Source organism: Eptatretus burgeri, chromosome 10 (assembly GCF_056783735.1).
Source record: "Eptatretus burgeri isolate ZD-2024b chromosome 10, Ebu_testis_v1, whole genome shotgun sequence".
Classification (NCBI taxonomy): Eukaryota; Metazoa; Chordata; class Myxini; order Myxiniformes; family Myxinidae; genus Eptatretus; species Eptatretus burgeri.
In genome coordinates, this window is record NC_140970.1 from 82,514,336 (window position 1) to 82,527,651 (window position 13,316).

General features: G+C 41.8%; 1 protein-coding gene across 1 annotated transcript in view; it reads right to left on the minus strand.

The window, feature by feature from the left end:
• The window catches only part of STAB2 (stabilin 2), a 426,796-nt gene that overhangs the window by 73,502 nt on the left and 339,978 nt on the right, over positions 1–13,316 (minus strand). The window contains exons 50-54 of the mRNA XM_085899123.1: positions 10,489–10,548; positions 6,776–6,952; positions 6,256–6,345; positions 3,946–4,092; positions 898–954 (exon numbers count right to left, since the gene is read on the minus strand). Coding sequence (XP_085755249.1) covers positions 898–954; positions 3,946–4,092; positions 6,256–6,345; positions 6,776–6,952; positions 10,489–10,548 — 531 coding nt within the window. The remainder of the gene's footprint in view (positions 1–897; positions 955–3,945; positions 4,093–6,255; positions 6,346–6,775; positions 6,953–10,488; positions 10,549–13,316) is intronic.

Sequence of the window (13,316 nt, forward strand, 5' to 3'; positions counted from 1 at the left end):
TAAAATTCATTGCTTACATTCCTTATTAAGCTGCAACATGTCTACCATGCAGAAGAAGCAAAATGTGTTGTGTAGAATAGCAGGACCAGATGTTGAAAGGATAATAAGAGACCGGAAACTTGGAAAAGAGATCGGTGAAGTCCTGAAGCAATGACAGATTCCATCACTTTACAGATGATACTGACTTTATTCAATAGACTGTATACAACAGAATGTATCCAGCAATGGGAATGTATCCAATGGGATAAATCTTGGAACAGAGGAGTACAAGACTTTGCCTCAGATCGTGTTGGTTTGCAATGGCAGACTGTTTGAATGACATGCTTCATCAACAGGTAGTTCATAAAGGTATGCTCATCACGATGGGAAGCAAAGTAGGCAAACCACAACAATCAGTCAGCCTTTGTGAACATTCAGTTGATCCCTTCTGTTCAAGCTCAGAACCGTTCTTGTGGATAGGGGTAACGTTGGCAATTTTCCATGATGAAGGCAAGCAACGATCTGAGAAGAACCTGCAAAATATGAAAGAAAAAGCACTACATATGCTGGAATTACAAGTCTTGAGAATAAAAGGACTATTACTGTCAGGTCAGGTTTCTGCTGCGGTATCAATATTGGCGAGGAGCTTTTCTACCTTTATGAGAGAGAAGCTCACATGTTGTGGGGAGCATGAGCCTGGGATCAGGGGTAGGTCTTGGGGATAACAGAGGGATGGGGACCTTGGATTTTTCTGCAAATACAGTGTAAAGACTTCAAACATCCTCCTTTTTTAATTATTTTTTTCCAACTTCCATGTTTTTCTGATGAAAAGTTAGATTTTCGAATAAAAGCACATACATCCCTCATCATTCAGACAGGCCGCTCTGGTTAAAGGCTGGCAATATTGGTATTCTATACCTTGGGCTTGCTGTTCTTCGGGCAAGGTGGAAGATCTGTGCATCGTCCACAATCCCCCTGGAACAGACCAGAGACAACCAAAATAAGACATAAAGACATGAAACCTATAACATATATATATATATATATATATATATATATATATATATATATATATATATATATATATTACAAATTAAAAAAGGAAGTAAAGGAGGGATAAAGGGATAAAAAACATACAGGTGAGAGGAGGCCACAAATAAATAAACGAGTGGTCAAGCAGAAAGAATAATGGTTGAACGATAAGGAACAACTTAATAAATAAAGTATAACAATTGAAAAAGAACATCGGGAGAAAGAAAAAAACAAGAAAGAAAAATAAATGATGAAATTAGGAGAAGAATAAATAACACAAGGAACTGACTTGGAATGACAAAGGTAATTGAAAGGAAGTGGAGAAAAATAAGGAAAAAGAATTGCAGGAAAGCCAAAAGACGAAACACAAATTTACATAATACGATTGAAAATGGAGAAGGAAAATAAAAGAGAATGAATTAATAAAGGGAGAATAAATAAATTAAAAGGTTCGTCACAGTTGCAAGGTTTTCATGTGTGACACTTTGTGATTTTCAGGTAACGGGGATAAGAGTTAACCGGCAATTGTTTTTGAATGGTATGTCAGTGTACAAGTTTGAAAGTGCTTTAACTCGTGATTTTCAGTGATTTAACTTTAGGGTGGCTGGCTTGGGAGCTTAGGAACCCTGTCTGCTGCTGAATTAACAGCAGTTGGGGTTGACTCGACCTGTCAATGTACTGGTAATAGGGGTATTGCATCAGTGGCACAGCTGTGCTCTCAGCCAATGATGCTACCCACAGGCCTGTCCTGCACAAGAAGGAGGGGGGGGGAGCCAAGGCACAAGGCCTAATACATTTTCATCTGTTCTGTTCTGTTCTTGCGTATGGCAGCTTGGCTGTCGGATAGCTATCATTTCTTGAAGTGCAGCTATGCTGCTGATGCTGTGCCCCTCTACCAGAACACTGGTATTCATTTTGCTGACTACAAAAGGATAACAGGCTGAGTCTACCCCACCTGATGTAATTTTAGCAGCCAATGGCGCTTGAACTCAGGATCCTAAGATCCTAAGCCACCACCATAACCACGAAGCCAACACGAAGCTTATACATTCCCATCAGAAGTGGCTTCTTCATTTCCTGGCAGTTTTAACCTGGCCTTGCAAATATCATGCCTTGTTTTTGAGCAGCTAATCAAACACAACTTGTTTTTTGAGTGACTGGAAGGCACAAACACTCCCTCCCCAAATCCCCGCTCCACTGATAATTTTTGTATAAATGCAGGTGAGAGGGCGAGTTTCACTAGTTTGTACATTTACACAATGCAGGTCTGTTCAAAATTCCATTCTCATCCTATTCCTCATATTTTAGATATTGTGTCGACAAATTGAAAGACAAACAGACAAACAAGCAGTCATAGACTGGTACTTATGAAATAGTCAACTTGACCTCTGACCTTGTCTAATAAAAGCTGTCTCAAGAGAAGGTAGCGATGCAAACCAGAAGTTTCTACGATGATTCTGTACCAAACCATCAAAAATCGTAACGTCGACCGAAGCAAAAATCTCCATTTCTCCACGCAATTATTTTATATTATTTTATCAAAGTCACAAAACCGTAATATTCGGCCATCCACCAACAATCTTTCCATAATCCGACGGCTTAGCGAGTCATGCATGCGACAATAACCTTTATTGGGATAAAAAATGACTTTTAAGCACGATATTTATTGAAAACACCGTCAGCGCGCACACGCAAAACCTTTAGGCGACTCAACGACGTGACTGCTCGAGCGCGCTGCACCACGTGACGAGCCGTGACGTGGCGAGTGAAATATTTTTTATACAATCTTAAAACGTCTCCAAAACATCCAATTTTTACCAGAATTTCGACAACCTAGTGTTAAGCGTCCTTAGCGATCGCAAAAACCGAAGACAAAATTAAAATGAAAGTTAAAACGAACTCGTAACGTCGGCCGAAGCAAAAATACTCCATTTCTCCACATGAATTTACGGAATTATGTTTGACCTCACTGTGACCTGGACCTTTGCCCGATTTTGACCAAAATCTAATCAGCACTAGCCATCACCCTCCTGCATCACGGGGTGTAATTTGACATTGGTAGCTTCTTCTGTTCTCGAGTTATCGTGCCTACAAACAAACACACAAACACACACACAAACAAACACACAAACAGAGGACGGAAGTCATCAATATGCTTATGAAATCTTTAGATATCGTAAGTAACAAGCAGTCATAGACTGGTACTGACCAAATCGTCAACTTGACCTCTGACCTTGTCTAATAAAAGCTGTCTCCAGAGAAGGTAGCGACACAAACCAGAAGTTTCTACGATGATTCTGTACAAAACCATCAAAAATTCAATGTTTGACCTCACTGTGTCCTTGGCCTTTGACAGATTTTGACCAAAATCTAATCAGCACTAGCCACCACCCTCCTGAATCACTTGGTGTAATTTGACATTGGTAGCTTCTTCCGTTCTCGAGTTATAACTTTTTTTTGGATGTTTGACCTCACTGTGACCTTGACCTTTGACCGATTTTGACCAAAATCTAATCAGCGCTAGCCAGCACCCTCCTGAATCATGTGGTGTAATTTGACATTGGTAGCTTCTTCCGTTCTAGAGTTATCTGTACCAAACCATCAAAAATCGAATATTTGACCTCACTGTGACCTTGACCTTTGACCGATTTTGACCAAAATCTAATCAGCACTAGCCATCACCCTCCTGAATCACGTGGTGTAATTTGACATTGGTTGCTTCTTCCGTTCTCGAGTTATCGTGCCTACAAACAAACACACAAACACACAAACAGAGGACGGAAGTCATCAATATACTTCCGAAATCTTTACATTTCCTAAGTAATGAATGCAACTGACCAACACCGCTAACCTTCGTTTGGAGGACAACTACTGAAGAGGTAAATAAAAACAAAATACAAATTCAATTGTGAGTAAAAGTCCATGCAAGCGTACCATGATCGTCACTGAAGTGCGAAGGTCACAGCGTCCACCAATGCTTGGAGGTTCCAGCAGAGAGTCGATGGCATGAGCAACACCACCTCTAAACTCAAGTTGACTCCGAACCATACGTACTGCAGCTTCGCCCACCAATACTTCACCCTGCAGGCCCAGAGAATCATGATGAGTAATGGACACCAATGACCCACATGCTAGTACATATACAAACACAATGACAAAGGTGTAACCTTGGTGTTTCACATGTTGCAAAGTTAGGAAGTCTCAGAGAATGTCTTCGTCTTTGCTGATCGTGTATTGCTTTTTTAATCACTAATTACCTCCGTTATCCAGGGTGATGGAGGTGATGTTTTCACCATTGTCTGTTTGTTTGTCTGTCTGTGAGCAGGATATCTATAAAAAAGTTGTTGATGGATTCAGACAAAATTTGGTGCACAGGTTGGGGGTGTGACCAGAAAGCATCAATTCAATTTTAGTGAAGACCCAGATGCGAATCTGCATCCAAGAATTTTTAAAGTGATTCTTCACCTTCTTCACCATTGAGAGATAGGGCTAAAAACGATATGGAGCACGATATCTCAAAAAGTTGGGGACGGATTTGGACGAAACTTTGTGGATAAGTTTGGTGTGTGACAAGGAAGAATTGATTCGATTTGGGTGAAGATCCGAATCTGGTTCTGGATAAGAGAATTAAAAAAATATATATTTCAAGTGATTCTTCGACATTGAGAGATGGGGCCAAAACCGATCTGCAGTATAGCAGGATAGCTCAAAAAAAAGTTGTGGACATGTTTTGACAAAAGAAGGTGGATAAGTTGGTCAGGTGACAAGAACAAAATAATTAGATTTTGATTCAGGTCCGGATACAGATCTGGCCTATCAGTGGGATACAAAACGCAAACTGTTTAGCCTGGCAGAGGTATGCGGTCCACTGAGTGCTGTTCTAGTTTTGCAGACATCGAGGCTCATGGAAGAGCTGACTTCTGGAATTCAAATTATAATGTATGTCTACTCCTTCTTTAACAGTCCTAAGTGTTCCCTTTGGCAGTAAGCTGAGTAATGTTTGTGGTCCAAGTCCGTCACGAACTGACTGAGCAGGCCAAGATGTTCAACTGTATTCGGATAAGAATTTGGAATTTCTTCATGGTGTCAGCGATAAGCTGCTTACTCTTCCAAAATACATGGTGGGATCCTTTACGTCCATCAACTAATGCTAGCAGATGGGACACCCAGGTGAACCTCCTTCCAAGGGATGCACACTATGCTATGCAACACCCTGCACCTGCAAAACACCAGTCAAGTAGTATATAGTCTGGCTGAGATTCAAACCCAGACGAGATGGTACACAGGTAAGTGAGCTCGCTCTGCAACATCCTGTCGGACAAGTTATAATTGACGTAAATATGATTTATATCCTGTTCTCTGAGGTTTATTCAGAACAAAGACAAATATATAGTCGAGTTATAATGAACACATACACATTCCACAGACTGGTGATTGCATTGAAAATCTGAACCAAAGATATGTCCCCTGCAACCACCTTCGTGAACACACTTCCGGTTATGCAATGAAATACTGTAATTAAACTCCGTAGGACAGAAACAGCATTCAAAATTTCCTGCCTATTGTCCAGACAGGAAGGAAGTGTGGGGTTCAGACCTCAATCTTGGTTATGCCTCATGGTGATGTTTACCTCCCACCATCCTCCTATTTTTTTGGATGTGAGCAAATCATTTTTTTTTCATATTATTGTGTTAAATTTTGTGTTCACGACTCATTCAGAGGGAGTGAAGCCCAAAGCACATTAAAATAGTATAAATGAATGGATATATTGACCGTTTTTACAGCCATTTTTCCCTGCTGTGCAGGGGTTTGGCTTTTTCTTGAGGCAATGTTTTATGGCCGGATGCCCTTCCTGACGCCAACCCTGGTCGCCTCTTACGACACACAGGGATATGGTACACCTATTCTAACCGGGGCATACACCGGGACCAGTACACTGGCACTCATGGATGCAGCCTTTAATTGTCATATTCTGTATGAATAGCAGAAGTAGCAGAAGCGAGAGCAGCAACGAATTCTTTTTTTGTAATCGAGTCCCACGTTCCAGTTTTAGCCAATTTAAATTGGTCTCTGGAACGTATCTATTCAAATTAGTGAGCGTTAGCTGTGGTTTTCAAAGATTGTTGCATATTCCTCCCAGTGGTGGGTGAGTTCCCTGATGCCATTGGAGTATAACTCAAGTCTTTGGATCCAAAACCTTTTGAGAAAGTGAAACACATTTTGACTCTGTTTTGGAACAGTTACCGTAACATTCCCAGAGCTGCAGGTAACTGTCACAACCGATCCCTGCATGGTGACCAGTTCGTGTATGTTGAAAAGGTCAGACGCAGAAACCTAGGCAGAAACAAATTGTACCAAACTCGTAACAGGTTTAAAAAGAAACACAGAAACTGTAATTCATTTGTTCTTATATTTATAAAATGTTTAAACATGTCGTTTTTGTTTGTTCAAATGTATTGATTATTTCACAAAATTCAATAAAAAACACAAGCATACAGTGGAATTCAATTTGAACAATAGCTTTTATCAACTGAGGGTTGACAAAGGTATGGCAACTATTGTAGGAAGCAAAGCAAGACGTTTCAGCCATTAGCCCTTCGTGGGACCAGCTAACGACTGAAAAACCAGGCTTACTTTGCTTCTCATGGCGGTTAGCACACATTTGTTGAGGGTCAGGTGGGAAAACGTATCATTCCGATTGTTCGCTGATGCAGACTGACACGAGCCTTGACAAAAACGAGTATTGCTCGAGCTTAATTGTTACCTTGGAAGATTGTATCACGTGGTACTTTAAGACCTCTTGGAGCATGTCTGGCTGTGACATGCTGAGCAAAGACTCTTTCTGGGCTTCAGGCAGTTGTTGTAGGGCTGTATCCGTGGGGAGGAAGATGGTGAATGGCTGGTGCAAGGGATCATTGAGCAGAGCCAGGAGACCACTCACCTGCCATAGACAGTTGTGCAACATCAGCAAAAACTCTGTCTGTTGTACAATAGCACTTTTAAGTTTGTGATAAATTACAACAACGCAATTGGCACAATTCCTTCACAAGAAAGCTGGCAAAGCCTGATGTCTGACTGAAGATGACAGAAATTTGGAACTTGTTCAAGCTGCCAGCACACAATGGTTGACAGTTATGAAAGATGTCGGTATCTTTTAACATGCACCAGCTTATGCAGGCATAGAGGCACCCCACTTAATGTCCATCCAAGTGACAGCACACTTCATGATGCAACACCCTGTCTGCAAAATACCAATCTGATGGTTTATAGTCAGACAGAGAATCAAAACCCAGCCCAGACAAGTCAATGGTAAGTGCGATACCTCTGCACCATCCTTTCGGATCGTGTCTCATGAATGAGAAGTGTAAAAAAAATTAAAACTGAAATCATGTCTTCCGTGATAGAACCAGAATTTTGTCAAATAATTTTATCAAAGAAAACAACGAGGGAGAGGAGCGATTAATCTGAAATAGGAGAACAGCGGAAAGTACATCAGATTGAGGTTATCAACCTGATGTTTATGTTCAGGTGAGAGAGAGAGGTGAGAGAGGTGAGAGAGGTGAGAGAGGTGAGAGAGGTGAGAGAGGTGAGAGAGGTGAGAGAGGTGAGAGAGGTGAGAGAGGTGAGAGAGGTGAGAGAAGTGAGAGAAGTGAGAGAAGTGAGAGAAGTGAGAGAAGTGAGAGAGGTGAGAGAGGTGAGAGAGGTGAGAGAGGTGAGAGAGGTGAGAGAAGTGAGAGAGGTGAGAGAGAGGTGAGGTGAGAGAGAGGTGAGAGAGGTGAGAGAGAGAGAGAGGTGAGAGAGAGAGAGAGAGAGGTGAGAGAGAGAGGTGAGAGAGGTGAGAGAGAGGTGAGAGAGAGAGAGGTGAGAGAGAGAGAGAGAGAGGTGAGAGAGAGAGAGAGAGGTGAGAGAGAGAGAGGTGAGAGAGAGAGAGAGGTGAGAGAGAGAGAGAGGTGAGAGAGAGAGAGAGAGAGAGAGAGAGAGAGAGAGAGAGAGAGAGAGAGAGAGAGAGAGAGAGAGATGAGAGAGATGAGAGAGATGAGAGAGATGAGAGAGATGAGAGAGATGAGAGAGGTGAGAGAGGTGAGAGAGGTGAGAGAGGTGAGAGAGGTGAGAGAGGTGAGAGAGGTGAGAGAGGTGAGAGAGGTGAGAGAGGTGAGAGAGGTGAGAGAGGTGAGAGAGGTGAGAGAGGTGAGAGAGGTGAGAGAGGTGAGAGAGGTGAGAGAGGTGAGAGAGGTGAGAGAGGTGAGAGAGGTGAGAGAGGTGAGAGAGGTGAGAGAGGTGAGAGAGGTGAGAGAGGTGAGAGAGGTGAGAGAGGTGAGAGAGGTGAGAGAGGTGAGAGAGGTGAGAGAGGTGAGAGAGGTGAGAGAGGTGAGAGAGGTGAGAGAGGTGAGAGAGGTGAGAGAGGTGAGAGAGGTGAGAGAGATGAGAGAGGTGAGAGAGGTGAGAGAGGTGAGAGAGGTGAGAGAGGTGAGAGAGGTGAGAGAGGTGAGAGAGGTGAGAGAGGTGAGAGAGGTGAGAGAGGTGAGAGAGGTGAGAGAGGTGAGAGAGGTGAGAGAGGTGAGAGAGAGATAGAGATAGAGATAGAGATAGAGATAGAGATAGAGATAGAGATAGAGATAGAGATAGAGAGAGAGAGAGAGGAGACAAAGTGTAAACATCTAATCACACAAGTTGGACTGAACAGGAACTGAAGCATTTCTGTCACAGTAACATTAGGGGGTCATCTACAGACACACATACACTGTTATGCAAAAAAAGGGCAAGGAAATTAGACTACACTTTGGTACACACAGTGCAAGAGTAAAAACATTGCAGCCTTCTCATTATGTGCAGTACACATTGGTATCACCAATGAGCTGAAGCAGACATGAGTTTGACTCTTAATTTTGCTTTCCACCTTTCCAGATTGTGCCAGGTATATTCTCGTCTGCGATAGGCATACACACTTGCACCATCGCTCTGAAGTCATCATTAAACCTTGGTGAGGGCCATTAATAGAAGAGTTGGTTTAGAGCATTTATTATTGTTTTATTGTATATTCTGCACAAAGGGATCAGAAGAAACAAACAATGTTGCAGCATTAAAATCATGACAATGTCAAACAGCATGTGTGAATTGTTAATGTCGATGAATGACAGGTTATCCATATTGCATGACAATGGGGCATGGTTTAAAATTGAAGTTTACAAACAAGAAAATTGTGATTGTTCATTATATATTGTTGTCCTTTTAAAATGACAACAACGAACAAAACTGACTTTATTCTCGGCATTTGATTTAGAGACCACCTTTTATGTTTTCAGAAAGATTATGCTGCTGTGTATACGTATATAAAGCATAGCTAGGCCTTCTAATCTGGCTATTGTGTTCTGCTTGGACCACTACTCTGGTGATTGTGTTCTGCTGGGCTGACTAATTTGGTGATTGTGTTCTGATCGGACCACTACTCTGGCTATTATGTTCTGCTCAGTCCACCTTTTTGGCTAGTTTGAATACATTATTTTTAAAAGTGATTTAAGTCCAATGGAGAAGTTTATACATTTACTACATATAGGTCAGAGACTATGAGACATCAATGTGCATTAATTACAACATTATAGTAGTCTGGGAGAAAAGTGGGGGTGGAGAGATGTTTGATGATTAGATTATTCAGATGATATAGGCCAAGGTATGAAATGGTCTTGCTAATAACATGTCTGGGGAACAATGTGGGCAAGCTCAGATTATAACTGGATATAACTAGTCAGGAAAAATGGTTTTGACTGTTACAGTTGCTTGCGTCCACCTCCTCTAATGGCCATGGCTGGTTATACGAAGAATTTGGAATTTAGCCAGAGTGGCAGCAATAACTCACCTACTCTTAGATCTACACCATAAGGAACAAATATCGACAGGAAAATTGGGAGTGACATCCTACTATTCATTTATAATTGGTCACTGGCTTTGACATGAATACAAATATTTATTACAGAACCTTGGCATCAAAATGCTACATATATCGGACAAACAGTTTCAAATGGAGCACCACGCTGTCATTAGAGCATTCACATTGCATCAGATGTGGCAATAAATGGGAATTGTTGCTCCCAGATTGTCGGCTCAATGACAGAAGATGCTATTTGTATATTTGCCACTTAAATCCCTACCCTGTTTAGAATCCCGTGTGGGCACGGGCAACTTGCTAATCGGACAAGGTTTTTCAAATTTATTGCTTTATGGATGCTGATACTCATGGGAAAACCTAAATGACAGAGCTTAGACAGGAAAAGTGCTGACAATGTGGAGGTGGGTGAAAGGCTGTGAAAATTTTGAATGACAGTCGAAAAGGTAAGAAAAATAAAGTAAGAATTAACAGTAGCGTGCAGTGCAGGCTGTTAGCACATCTGCAAACACAGGAAAGATAGTCGGCTTGAAATGGCCACAAACACAGTTCAGGAAAAATTGTGACATAAAAGGCAAACCATTTGTGATTTTTACCTGCAGTAGCTGTGCAAATGTGTTGAAGCCCTCATTTTCCATCATTTGTGTGAAGTTGGGCTGGAAAAATAAAAAAAATACAGTGGCATGTTTATTAGGATGGTAGGCCATGTGGGCTAATGCATTGGTCACTACCCATTCCAGATACAATTTATATTAATTTAAGAAATGGTAGGATAAGGATTTTGGGATGACGAGGAGAGCTGGACTTTCTAGCTGCATGAGCAGAAAGGATATGGTGGAAAGTTACTGATGACAATGTCTGGCTTCAGAACATAAAAGAACAGTTATTATCAAAATCTTAATATGAGAACTGGATATTGTTGAGCTTCTCTTTCAGCAGAGCATTTCTTATCCGGACGCTGTCATTTTGGCAGTGGTTAACACAAACTCTGAACTCTAACAGTTTGTCATTTTTTTCATATGAATGTAGTGGAAATCTTTCAATGACCTCCTGCAATGTCTCCACACCTTTTTTGTAGACAAAGTCAAGGATTGTGGAAGCAAAATAACACATAATGGATCAGGAGGCAACATTACAAAACAAACGGCAGAAAGAGAAGGGGAACATGCCAACAGCAGAAGGACAAAAATAGACACGGACAGATAACAAGGGATGTGCATGAGGATGAGGGGTAGGAGAGAACGCAGGTAGTGGGTAAGATGGACACAGAAGCAAAATTTTGGGGTGGAGTGTGGTTTAACGGGTGAACAAAAGATCATGGTTTTGGATGGGGGATGACCTGAGATGGTGGTGAACAGCTGTGTTGAAGACCTGAGATTGAAGAGAACATAGAAGTTGATTCCACAGGCAGGAAAGAAGAGGCACAATTGAGTGGAGGTGAACAGTTATTCTGGATTTTGGGAGTTTAACTGGAAAGGGTTGATGGTGGACCACATGCAACCTGCAGAAACATGGAGGGAGGGGGTGGGGAGAAAGCACGGAGGGGCAGAGGGTGCAAGTCCAGAAAGGAGGTGGAAGAAGACAGAGGCCACTGACCTGTATCACACGATAACTTGAAATCGCTCTGTTACTAAAGATGTGCAACGCGGAAGCAGCCACAATAATATGACGATTACTGTTTTTGACTTCAGTTTAAAAGTTCCACCACTTAACGTCTGTCTTCAACTTTGAATCATTAACTCCACCTCTTACCATTGCCTAGCAACCAATTAGATTGCAAACAATAGTTATATTTTACAACTTTTGACCTCTTTACATGAACTAGATGGTATTAATAGAAGAGTTACCCCACGCAGTCTGGAGAGGACTTGGTGCGAGCCAACTCTTCTGGTGGCAAATTTGTTTTCTTTGAAAAGTCTGCTGTAGAGAACCTTAATAAGCCTTTACAAAGTAGCTTTTATTCTCATCCTCGAGTGTTTTTATAACTACCAAGGCTGAAAAAGACACCAGAATAGATCTCTAAAGTGTAAATCGGGTGATCTTGATCGGCAGGACGATTTGAGAAGTGTCTGTGGGTTTTTGCTGTTTACAGACAGTGCACAGTGGTATGAACTTTGAAGTCAAAATACTTATCGTTTACAGACTGTGTAGAATGGTCCAGTGACCTGCAAAAGTGTTCACCCACGACCGAAAATGACACATTTCAATGAAATATATGTATTTTTTTTGTACACACTGTCGAGGGTCTTGTGAGAGCAAACACACAGAACGTACAACAAGGGGAGCAGGAGATAAGACGGACGGGAGAGGGAAGGACAAAACAGTGGGGAACAGAGACATTAGGAGATCTCTGGAAAGGTCCAGAAAGGAGATGGTTTACACAGGGTAAAACAGCTGTTTTGAGGACCTGAAGGGAAGAGTGGGATTGAAGAGAGTGTGGGAGTTTGTTCCAAAGGCAGGAAAAAAAAGAGGAATGAAAGAGTGAAGATGAGCAGTGATTCTTGATGTTGGTAGTTTTACCAGTAAGGGGGTTGTTGGCAGACATTGAGCACCCTGCCGAAATATGGGGGAGAAATATCTCAGACAGAACAGGGGGGATGAGACCGTAGAGGAGACAGTTGAAGACAGAAAGACCACCGACCTGCCTGTGGAGAGAGAGTGAGAGACCCAAAGACTCAGCCTCACCGCAGGATTTACCAATGATCCTAAATGCCTTGGTTTCCACAATGTGAAGCCGAAAAAGGTGAGAGGCAGGAGCATGTGGTCAAGAGCTGAGGTGTGCAGTCAATGCAAATTTCTCCAAAATTAGCATAATTGGTTTAAGGGTGATAATCTATCTATAATTCCAGCCTGTGTGTCTGTCTGCCTGTCTGTCTCTCTGTCTGCGACCGCCGTTTCTCAACGACCACCAGTCCGATCTGATTGAAACTTGCCAGGAATATTGTCGGGGCCCCGCGGATGTGCCTTTTCAAGGTTTGATATCAATCGAACGAGCGGTTCCCAAGTTACGGCCATTTTATTGCTTTTTTAAGTGTTGGAAAGGTGTATATATCGCAGCTGAAGTGTCGTTCCACCATATCATGCCATTTTTTCCCAAATTAATAATAATAATAATTGCACAATAATTGGCAGTAATAAAAAGAATAACGTGATACAATGACCAATGTCTGTCAACCAATAATGACCTATATATTGTCTGTCAACCAATAACGTCTGTCAACCAATGACAGGACACGGTGCTATGACATCACGAATGACGTCACAAATGCTTATTTATTTATTTATTTTGTTTTTTTTGCACGATTGACGTTACAATTCTTCTTCTTCGTTTGGTATGACGTCACAATCGACGCTGGGGATCTGAGTATGTGCCTGAGTATGATGCTGTTTTTTCCCCAAGGTTTGAATTAATTGTTCAAATTAT